The sequence below is a fragment of the Anopheles aquasalis genome, chromosome 2 (genome assembly GCF_943734665.1).
Source record: "Anopheles aquasalis chromosome 2, idAnoAquaMG_Q_19, whole genome shotgun sequence".
Classification (NCBI taxonomy): Eukaryota; Metazoa; Arthropoda; class Insecta; order Diptera; family Culicidae; genus Anopheles; species Anopheles aquasalis.
In genome coordinates, this window is record NC_064877.1 from 51,902,346 (window position 1) to 51,913,719 (window position 11,374).

At 43.7% G+C, this 11,374-nt stretch overlaps 2 protein-coding genes across 2 annotated transcripts; one reads left to right on the plus strand and one right to left on the minus strand.

The window, feature by feature from the left end:
- The first annotated feature begins 6 nt into the window (after nt 1-6).
- Nucleotides 7-3,233, plus strand: LOC126570703 (ribonucleoside-diphosphate reductase large subunit). Its single transcript, XM_050228660.1, has 4 exons — nt 7-155; nt 224-312; nt 379-556; nt 842-3,233. The coding sequence occupies exons 1-4, from the start codon at nt 116-118 to the stop codon at nt 3,100-3,102; spliced, it is 2,568 nt and encodes an 855-aa protein (XP_050084617.1). The 5' UTR covers nt 7-115; the 3' UTR covers nt 3,103-3,233.
- Nucleotides 3,234-5,524: 2,291 nt separating this feature from the next.
- On the minus strand, nt 5,525-10,562 carry LOC126570705 (uncharacterized). Its single transcript, XM_050228666.1, has 2 exons — nt 10,155-10,562; nt 5,525-9,111 (listed from the first exon to the last, which is right to left on the minus strand). The coding sequence occupies exons 1-2, from the start codon at nt 10,466-10,468 to the stop codon at nt 7,113-7,115; spliced, it is 2,313 nt and encodes a 770-aa protein (XP_050084623.1). The 5' UTR covers nt 10,469-10,562; the 3' UTR covers nt 5,525-7,112.
- Nucleotides 10,563-11,374: the final 812 nt, after the last annotated feature.

Below are 11,374 nucleotides of genomic sequence, written 5' to 3' on the forward strand. Positions count from 1 at the left end.
GTTTTTCGCGCGTTTTTGGCGGACGCCTCCGGCTGTGATAATTGGTTTTTGTTGTTTGTGAAAGGTTTTGCCTGTGGTTCCGTTAAAAAGGTGAGATTGTGGCCTCGTTTCCAACATGGTTCTAAAGTCGAACAAAATGTACGTCTACAAGCGCGGTAAGTTCTAGACTAATCAATCTCCACGCACGCGGAATTGTAAATCTTGCCCCTCTGCTTCTCTGCAGACGGAAGAAAGGAGGAAGTACATCTGGACAAGATAACCTCGAGGATTCAGAAACTATGCTATGGATTGAACATGGACTTTGTCGACCCGGTAAAGTTTTAAAGGGTTAATTTGCCCACGCTTTACTTTTCATCCAGAATTCTCTCCTTTTCATAGGTTGCGATTACCCTGAAGGTGATCAATGGACTTTACTCAGGAGTCACCACGCAAGAGCTGGACAACTTGGCCGCTGAAACTGCTGCAACGATGACGACGGATCATGCGGATTACGCTATCCTTGCCGCTCGTCTCGCAGTGTCCAATCTACACAAGGAAACCAAGAAACAGTTTTCCGGTAAGCATATGATCCGCATGGTTTTGCACTAAGAAAACCACGAATTTCTCCGCGCCCCGCTTTCAATTAAGAAACTTTCAATGAAACTCAAAATACCGTAACAAAATTTGGAATTGGAAGCAGGTTCGTGGATGTCGTAGGAATTTTAGCAACAAAACATAGATTGATTGCTTATTTAATTATTCACCAAAACCAACACTCATCAACTATAGGTTTATTATTCAGCATTTGAGCAGTCTGTAAGACTTTAAAGCATATTGTATTCTCTTTGTCCATCTTTCGCAGAGGTTATGCACGATTTATACATGATGGAGAATGAGTTTCTGAAAACTAAATCTCCGATGATTTCGGATGAACACTATAAGTTGATCATGGAAAATGCGGATCGACTTAATTCCGCGATCATCTACGACCGTGACTTTGGCTACAATTATTTCGGGTTCAAAACACTGGAAAGATCATACCTGTTAAAAATCAAGGGGAAGATTGTAGAGCGGCCGCAGCACATGCTCATGCGTGTTGCTATCGGCATACATGGTGCAGACATTGATGCTGCAATCGAGACGTACAACTTGCTGTCGGAGCGATACTTTACGCATGCCTCGCCAACCATGTTTGCTGCAGCAACTCAACGGCCACAACTGTCGTCCTGCTTCCTACTGACGATGTCGGACGATAGCATCGAGGGAATTTACGATACTCTTAAACAGTGTGCCTTGATCTCTAAATCGGCCGGTGGCATAGGCCTTAATGTACACTGCATTAGAGCCAAAGGGACATATATTGCAGGAACGAATGGCATTTCCAACGGTTTAGTGCCGATGTTGCGTGTCTACAATAATACCGCTCGTTACGTGGACCAGGGTGGTAACAAGCGACCTGGAGCCTTTGCTATTTATCTGGAGCCATGGCATGGGGATGTATTTGAGTTTTTGGATCTAAAAAAGAACACGGGCAAAGAAGAGGTCCGCGCTAGGGACATGTTTTACGCACTATGGATTCCCGATTTGTTCATGCAGCGTGTGGAAGCCAACGAAATGTGGAGTCTAATGTGCCCCCACGACTGTCCTGGATTGTCAGAGGCATGGGGCGAGGATTTCGAAAAACTCTACACTGCCTACGAGCGCGAGGGTCGTTTCACGCGTCAAGTTAAGGCACAAGATTTGTGGTTCGCCATCATAGAGTCACAGGTTGAGACCGGAGTGCCTTACATGCTTTACAAAGATGCGTGCAATCGCAAGAGTAACCAGCAAAACGTCGGAACAATCAAATGCTCAAACCTGTGCACCGAAATTGTGGAATACTCTTCAAAAGATGAAATTGCTGTGTGTAACCTGGCCTCGATTGCTCTAAACATGTTTGTAAAACCTGATCGTACATACGATTTCGCGAAGCTTAAGGAAGTAGCCAAAACAGTTACTCGGAATCTGAACAAAATTATCGATATCAATTACTATCCCGTTCCGGAAGCAAAGCGGTCTAATATGCGCCACCGTCCGATAGGTATCGGAGTGCAAGGCATGGCAGATGCTTTCATCTTGATGCGCCATCCATACGAAAGTGAAGAAGCCCAGCTGTTGAACCAACAAATGTTTGAAACCATTTACTTCGGAGCTCTTGAAGCAAGCTGCGAGTTAGCCGCGCGTGATGGTCCATACGAAACATATGATGGAAGTCCAGTAAGCAAAGGAATCCTTCAATACGACATGTGGGACAAGAAGCCCACGGAACTGTGGGATTGGGCTGAACTTAAAAAGAAAATTGCGACGTATGGCGTGCGTAATTCGCTGCTACTAGCGCCTATGCCAACCGCATCGACTGCGCAAATTCTCGGAAACAACGAGTCGTTCGAACCGTATACATCAAACGTTTACAATCGTAGGGTGCTTTCGGGCGAGTTTCAGGTGGTTAATCATCATTTGCTCAAAGATCTGACTGAGTTGGAACTGTGGGATGATGAAATGAAGAACAAGATTTTGGCCCAAAATGGATCAATACAAAAGATAGAGGAAATTCCGCAACACATACGCGACCTGTACAAAACGGTCTGGGAAATATCCGTGAAAACTTGCATCAAAATGGCGGCCGATCGAGGGGCATTCATTGATCAATCACAGTCTTTCAATATTCACGTAGCTGAGCCAAACTACGGTAAACTAACATCAATTCATTTTTACGGCTGGAAGATGGGCCTTAAAACAGGGATGTATTATTTACGCACCAAGCCGGCTGTTAACGCGATTCAGTTCACTGTTGACAAATCAAAGCTACAGAATGCTGCCAATCAATCCAACGTGAGCCGTTTCTCGATGGACAGTAGTGCGGGTGAAAGTACCGGCGAGACCTCGGCTGCTCAAAGGCAACGATCGCTATTGAATGGCAGCAGCAGCAGCACCCCAAGAAAAGTGAATGAGCTTGGCGATCAAACCAACGGACCAACAGACGAGTCACAGGCGAATGGGTCCTACGCTGAACGTAACAGACGAATGGCTGAAATGGTTTGCTCACTAGAAAATAAGGAGGAGTGTATGATGTGCGGATCCTAGGCCCAATGACTTCCCCAAAATGTGCGCTATTGATTGTCTGATATTTCTTTAATTCACGCTCATCTCACAGTACTTGGCACAGTTTCGCTTGAAATATTTGGAATAAATATAAGTAACCTACATTTCAAATAGTCCAGGCGTGATCACGCTTTTGTTGTAATCCGAAAGAGTTGCAAAGTGAACCGCTGAAGGATATCATGTAGCAATTCAGGTAAGGAGGAATTCGAAGGAGAGCCCGCGTTCGCAGCGTTGTAAGTAAAAAGCATGCATGATCATCATTACAAGTTGTCCCACTAATTAAACATTAAGCGGATCAGGTGTTGACGAGGAGGAATATGTCCAGCAGTGGGTTGCTGATGACGCTCGGGGAGGGAGTCGATGCAGAGTTATGAACACACTTAGCCACACCTAGAACTAGCGCGAGGCATCAGAGAAGCCACCGGAGATGCATCAGCAATTCTGCGGCGGTTGCGACGTTCTCACACCAGCGTTCCCGCGAATGCAGCGCTTGGATTACGGCTGACGAGCAGCGTTTCGGAACACTGTAAGCGATTGTGAAGAATAACGGAGGAGCGTAGCTCCTAAAATAATTTCTTTTTCCATCACTTACAACTCAAAAATCTAACTGTAGTCGACGGCGACTACTACGGAGGACAATTTGAGGAGGATGCTGCATCCGGCAGTTCGGTGGCTGTGGCGACGCAGTCCTTTTAACGGCAGGAATTTTGGCTCGTTTGAAGTGACCTCCTCCGGCTCGGGTGTTCCGTCGAAGTAAATTATGCCAAAGCATTGAGATTCGTCGGAATGCACGCGGCACTCTCGGCATGTGATGTTCAGTCGATATAGAAATTTATTTAATTTAACGGAAACTTGACGGAATTTTCGCAGTGCCATGTCCCCATGGCAACGAACCTAGAATATTAAATCTCCTCAAAGCAAGCCGAGGATCGATCAGGCAGACAAAAAGTGTGATCAGTACGCCGGTTAAAATAAGTATCGGGCTTCCGGTCGAATCTTGGAACCGAATCTCGTATTAATCAATGGCAATGAAAATATGAACATAGCAAAGTTGAAAGCAAAGCGAATAGGTTTAGGTTTAGAATTGGTACCTAAAATAGGTGAAGCATGGAAGAACAGGATGTGTAGTGTAGTGTTTTATGATTGGTCATTAAAACCTGTATGTTATAACCGTTCCCGATCACGGAATCCCTCCTTTGCCACCTGTGGTCCGTACAAACGAAGGAATCAGACACGATCGGCATTGCTACGGTGTTGACTACGTTAAAACTAAACGCAATTAAGTTTATTATCTTCCAACTACATCACGCATTGTACTACAATCATTTTGCATAACATTAGGAATCCCATAGGTAGAACGGCAAATGAGCTATGTTTCTGAAGCGGTTTCTGGTTAACCTAAATCGTAGCATCCCATTACTAGCGGACGAGTCTGATTCTGAGCCCGAAAATGCTCACATTTGAGTGTAACAAACGACCGTACAATATCTGGAAACCGCCGGTGCCCTATTCGAACACCAACCGTGTAGCGCGTATCAAAATCGAGCTTACTGAACTCGTATTGGCGTGCAAGTTGGTATTTTTTATTACTGCCTGCATTTCTAACAAATGCAAAACTATAATTTGCCATGGATTCCGATAAGATTTAATCGGATTCCTATCAATTTGTTGTATCTAATGTTTATCAATGCATTGACATAAATTCGAAATATTTTGAGTTAGCCGATCTTTTGCAAAAACCAATCTAAATAACAAACAGAAAAGGATTTTTTTTTAGTAGCAGTAAAAAATCCATGCTAAACTTTTGGAAATAGGGACGTTTTTGTCCTTAAACCATGCTTTCAATTGTTGGCAAAACTGAGTTCATTTGTTATCTTACTGAAATATAAGGTGTTACACTTCGTTGGATTCAATGAGATTCATTAAAACGTCTTTTACAAGCTTCTTGTAAATAAGTAAAGCCATTTGCGTTTAACTTAACTAACAACTGGGAAACGGCGCATGATGAGCAAGGGCGCTGGCTCTAAAAACATGCATAAACAGATGTGCCGGAAGCATTCTAGGACGCCGTCGTGGCAACACCAGATCTGGCTGGTTCGACGAGGAATGTAGACTAGTGACGGAACGTAAGAACTGTGAGTACCAACAAACGCAACAGCGCCATGGAACGCGAGCAAGCATAGGGAACTGCAGACGGCTAAGAAAAGAAGAGAAGAAGCTCCACCGGAGCAAGAAACGAATGTGGGAAGAAAAACGGATTCGGGAGCTGGAGGAAAACAGAGTACGTTACGGCCCCACAAGACAATTCTACCAAGCGATAGCAGTGTGCCCTAGAATAGGAGATTCATCAAGTGATGCCATGAGAACCTTTGAGATACCGTCGAAACTGATCAGGTTAGTAAGAATGACTATGACCAACGTTACATGCCAAGTAAAGGTGAACTCTCAAGCCCCTTTGTTTCCACCAAGGGACTGCGTCAGGGGGATGTGGTGGCTTGCCTGCTCTTCAACTTGACGCTAGAGAGGGCCATTCGCGACTCTGAAGTGTAGAGTTCCGGGACTATTTTCTTCAAGTCAACCCAGATCCTGGCATACGCTGATGGTATAGATATAATTGGTCTAAGACTGTCCGATGTAGCGCAAGCCTACATACGGATAGAGCAAGCGGCAAAAGACCTCGGATTGCAGGTCAACGAGGCCTAGACCAAGTTCATGGTGGCACCATCAGCGGCCCGACAAGCTATTGAGCCTATTGATGGGTTTTTTTTTTAAATCGGAGCGGATCGGAACCGGGTTCTTTAGCTTTCGGAACGGATCCGCGGAACTGGGTGTTCAAAGAACCTATCGAAAAAAACGGTCCAGAACAGACCTATTTCACTATAGCCGGTTCGGATAGCAGTTCCGATGGCACCGTGAAATGAGACGAAGCGAATGCTTCGCTATGCCTACAAGACTGAGACAAAGAGTAGGTTCGGAACTGAACCTACCTGCTACTGAGCAAGAGTGCGGTTCACGGATTGCACTAGTTCAATGATTTTCATTAAAAAGAGCGGGAAAAAACATGTGCCGACTACGACTTGGTCAACCACACGGTTTTGATTCCAAAGAACCTGGAGCGATCTTTTGCTCGGAGCGGGTGCACCCTATTTTTTGTCGGAGCGGATCGCTCCGTGTAGGTGCATCCGGGAACTCCCAACACTATATAGCATCGATAGGATGTATAGGATTTCGGCTGTTATAGCTTTTTTATAAGCTGCTGGGGCCAAGGGCCAATTTCATTTATTTCATGAGTAATTTCATGATTATGGAAAAACAGTTGGGATTTCTCACAAGTTCGGATTGAGAACAATTTCGAACAATACTTGTAATAATGTTTTCGTGTGTACACACCTTTTTTATTAGCCCGTCGAAATTGCTATTTTTTGTTATGTTACAGCACAGTACAAGAAACAACGTTTTAAAGAGTTGCACCATATAACTGGAATATAATGCTACTTGTACGTAATGCCTCACAATAAATGAAACTAAAAATACTCATCGATCATCCATCCAGTGATATGTGATCCTTGCCATCTTGATGAGTTTTCAATTCTAATAAATAAATTAATACAAATAAATAATAAAAAGGAATGCTTCGTTTTACGCGCAGATTGCAGCGCTTTCAGTTTTGCGTGTTTCAACCGCTTCTATTATCATGCCATCTTACTTTTAATTCTCTTTAATTCATTGAAATTTCACCAAAAGGTACACGCAAAATGGGAGAATTTATGTTTACCGCATATGCATATACCCGAGTCATATATCCCAGTCAATATTAGCATGTTGTTGAAGCACATTTAGTTAATTTTCATAGTTTGCTTTCACCCACCACAAGGAAATACACTGCCATACATATATGGCAGATGGCATATTAGGCAGATGGCATATTAGGCAGATGGGAGATTCGTTATTGTTGAATAGTGGAATGATGTGTTGAAACAGATCGGCTATCGCTAATATTGCACATTAGATGCGACTAGAGGATATTTTAAACTTTCCCTGACGTCAGCGGTTGCAACAGCACATTTTAAAACTCCATGATTTTGGAGCACTGTCAAGCGCAACTGGCTTAGTGGTTCAAAATGGCTTGGGACTTTAGCCACTTCAGATTGATCACCAATGTTGGTGGCTGCTCCACTGGTTGCTTGGAATGTACATTTCGGAATGATGAAAGCCGAGCGCTTAGCAAAAGAATGTGAACGGTTGGTGCTTAACTTTGGTAGGTCTGGTGTGAACCCAAGATGATAGTAATACAATATGGCGTGTACTCGAGTTGCGTCAGTGGGTTCATAGAGTCTTAATTCCACATCATGTTCGTGCAGCGTACCGTCGAACTGCACATCAGCCAGCTTGATAGACTCAGATAGTTGGTGGAAAGTAAACGACCCAAGATCGAGATGGTTTTCCGTTTCTAGTGACGCCAAATATTTACTGATCTGGAATTCCTCGAGTTCTTTGTTGTCCACTCGGCTGCATTTAATGATCCAATCGGACTCAATAAGGCTTCCATGGAGCTCCAGAATTGAGGGGATGATAGTGCCGGTTGGTTTGAGTTTGGGTAAGAGTGATTGATAGAGGCAGAAAAGTTCGCTACTGATCTGACCGAACACGTCTATCGGTTGCAGTATAATGAGATCGAGAGTGTAGTCGTTCAAAACTAATATCTCCTGTATAGAGTTAATTAGCATTATGCTACCCATAGGAATGTCGTTTTGGTTGGCGATAAATTCTACCAAATCTTCAGCCTGATCCAGGCAGAACAGCATTCGGGCTTTTCCTTCCTTGAGCAGCTTCAAACCTGCGTAAGGAAAGAGTGACAAATCAAGAATCTTCTCCATGTCCGATAGAGCATCAACGGACTCATTCAGATTAGAATAATATTCATTGTCGTTGAGAAACTCAATTACATGCTCATCAACACTTATCTGATTATCGACAGAGTTGAGATTGTGGGCTACGGCAAGCGTCCCATCCTTACAGGATATCGCTACCTTCAGCTGTTGGTCCTTTACCACCGGAAGCCGTTGGTTCAAGCGAAATATGGCTTGATTCCAGCACGTATTTGTAGTGGGATCGGTACTGATGGCATTCTGATCGTCTAATTGCAGATCAAACCACACAACGAGCCCGTCAAGAAGCAATCCATTATCGCGGCACGTTAGAATCACTTCGCCTACTTCCGATCCGTCGTTATGACGAATTAGACAGTCGAGATCGTTAAAGTCTACAACCAGTGCTGGCTTCGTGTCGGACACGAATTCAAAGTCATCATTCGCCTGTATACGACTAATGTCCTCCGCATCGTAGCCCTTGTTGCCTTCTTTGGACAAAAGGCAATTACTAGGCAAAGAAAATTCTTCGCTAAATGCTTCGTTGATTAAAATATTGCTTGTGGTTAATGCTCGCGATTGATATCCTGAAATATGCAATGCTACCTTTGCTGGGATAATTTTTCCTCTGGGCAAAAGAAGATGCTTTTTGGCGTGTATTAACGTCTCAAGGATGCCCTCCCCGAATGCACCAGAATCGAGGGTCTCAGTAACGATGAGAGAAAACCGGTCGTCGATTTTTAAATCTTGTGAGAAGCTCTGGAACAAACAAACACGATCGCTCAGCCCGTTCGCACCAAACACGTCTCTCGCGATTTGCACCATTATTTCAGATCCATCGCATGCGGCCGCCTTCCGAATTCCTGCGCAGTGCAGTGCGTATATTGAGAGTAGTCCAGTTCCTGTGCCGATGTCCAGCACCTCGTCATATCCCGCTGCGATGTGGTTTTCAATTGCGGCTCGAAAGGCGGCATTACGCACCACATCATTCAACATCCGAAAATGCCACCTTTCCACAAGTTCACATTTTGTGTTTTGTAGATTTTGATACGCTTTGAGACAACGTGGATCCTGCAGTAGCACGCGCTCAAAGCAAATTGAAGCTTCTAAAGATCGACCGTATCTGCAAGATAAAACAGATTTTTGTTCAAATAACAAATTAGAGATGAACAATCAAAATATATTGAGTAGGTGGCTGTTCAAATTAGTTTATAATCGAAATAAGGTTGAAACAATTTGAGAGAACAAATTGCATTTATTACATAATTACATTATTGAAAGTTTTAGTCAATTGCAAAAGTTGTAAATCGTATCTATAAACTGTTGCGTGTTTCCAAGAGCTAATTGCGTCGGACACATTAGGCTGTTCGTCTAGAATATGTGCGGGCACACTGAACGAGATCAAAGGATTAGAAGCATTCGTTCGTTGCGGCTTTAGTCCAACGTGGAACACTACAAGGGGAACTTGCGATAAACAGTTTTCTTGAGAAACGGTTATGTCGTACCAGTAAACCACTGGATAGCCTATGAAAACCCCATATAGAGTTGTAGGACAAATCGCGGTATTTGTTAGCCATTTAATTGTGCGAGTGGTGCCGTCGTTCCCTTCCAGTGCTAACAACTTTGTCTGTAAAGAAGCGATTGTCGCCTGTAAATGCTCCGCAATCTTTGGCTGGACTAAGCGAGGCTTTGCTAAACTAGCAGACACATCGATGAACACGATGCGATCGCTTTGCATGCTACCAAAACGTAAGCTGTCGCAAATACCAAAATCGCAATTGAGATCACCACCAATTTCTAGCACAACCAGACTGTCCGCTACCAGGTTGGCCTGTTTCAGGGAATCTAGCAGCAGGCTTGCTTGTGCTTCAGACAGACATCCTACATCCCAAAGGAAACCTAATTTCATTCCGTTGTTGATCGCATACAGTTGTCGAGCTATCTCTCTCAGCTTGCTCCTAGGTTTGGTGCCCTTCGCTCCTAACCACCCCAACATATGATGATAAATAGGAAGGTCCATGATGAGAAGATGAAACGGAGGAAAATAGTGAGATCAACTAATGAAGGACAGTTAAGCGGTGTCGCGAAGAAACTACGGCGAAAAAAATAGAAAATTGCTAACCTGAACGAAAAAATGTTAATTTACTGAATGCAGCACGAGCGTACCTTTGCAGACGAACACCTGTCTCGTTCAGAAGCTCCGGATGCCCAGGAAAGTATTCCAAGCCTTGCTCAATGATTTCGAATACGCGTTCAATCTTGCCTTCCGTCTCGAGTTGGTCCGCGTACTTGTTGATGGTAAACAGGAACAGCTCACGAAGCGGATCTTCCGAAGCGGATTCCGTGGCCACCGTCGGTGCTGGTCCGCTCGACCGCTGGTCTAGAACATTCGCAGCACAAACGAACGCCTTCTTGAATTTGGCCTGCGCTATGAAATTTTGTAATTCACCGAATTCACCGAATTCCTTATCACTGCTCATTTTGTGCCCGCACGCGAGCTTCAAACAAACGAATAAATCGAGAAAAATAAACCCCTCAATAAGCTTCCCTCGTCTGTTCTGTAAAAATCTGTTTACTGCAAAGTGTATTAACTAAACAGGTGAAGTCATAGCACTTCGCTCGCCGCCATATTGGATTTTGGCTTTGGTTCAGTGGCTGTCAATACATGTTTACCAAATCGACCGAAAGCCTTTGGTGATACGAAGGAAATTCGGAAATTTTCAATGGTTTCATCAGGTATAGTATCGCTTTTGCTCGTTTAAATGAGGCATACTCTTTCTTTTCAACAATCGAGCGATTGATCGGTCACTTACGGGTATCCGTGGGGCTGCCTTCGACATCGTATCCTACAGAAAATTGGGACATATGGCCAGAGTAGCCGGTCTCTATTTAAGCAGAGGTCTATAGGCAGGAATACACGAAGCGTAAACTCTCGTATAAACTCAGAATGTAATGCCAAAAAGTTTACGCTTCGTGTGGCAGGCATAATCGCATAAAAGTTTATACCGAAACGTCAACTGCAATTACATTCGTGCACCTGCAATTACACTATGCTATTACATCAATTACATGTGTTTCTGGCCACAAAAAAACATAAATCGACGAGATAAGTTGATTTCTGAACATCTTTTTATATATTTTAAGATGTTTTTACTGTATATTAGCGATTGTAGAACCTTCAATTCTTTATAACGCTACGCTTCATGTTGGTGCTGTGTTTACGCTTGCTTTTACGCTCGGATTTACGCTCCGCGGGCCTATAATCTTTTTGACATAAGTATAATCTTTTTGGCATTACACTCTGAGTTTATACGAGAGTTTACGCTTCATGTATCGCCGGCTTATGGTGCTTATTCTGTAAGACAGTTTCTACACACAGCCAAAAT

Coding starts and splice junctions, on each gene's coding strand:
- LOC126570703 (XM_050228660.1), top strand. CDS start 116: ATGGTTCTAAAGTCGAACAAAATGTACGTCTACAAGCGCG. Junction 156..223: donor AATGTACGTCTACAAGCGCG/GTAAGTTCTAGA, acceptor GCTTCTCTGCAG/ACGGAAGAAAGGAGGAAGTA. Junction 557..841: donor AACCAAGAAACAGTTTTCCG/GTAAGCATATGA, acceptor CATCTTTCGCAG/AGGTTATGCACGATTTATAC.
- LOC126570705 (XM_050228666.1), bottom strand. CDS start 10,468: ATGAGCAGTGATAAGGAATTCGGTGAATTCGGTGAATTACAAAATTTC. Junction 9,112..10,154: donor ACAGGTGTTCGTCTGCAAAG/GTACGCTCGTGC, acceptor TTTATCTTGCAG/ATACGGTCGATCTTTAGAAG.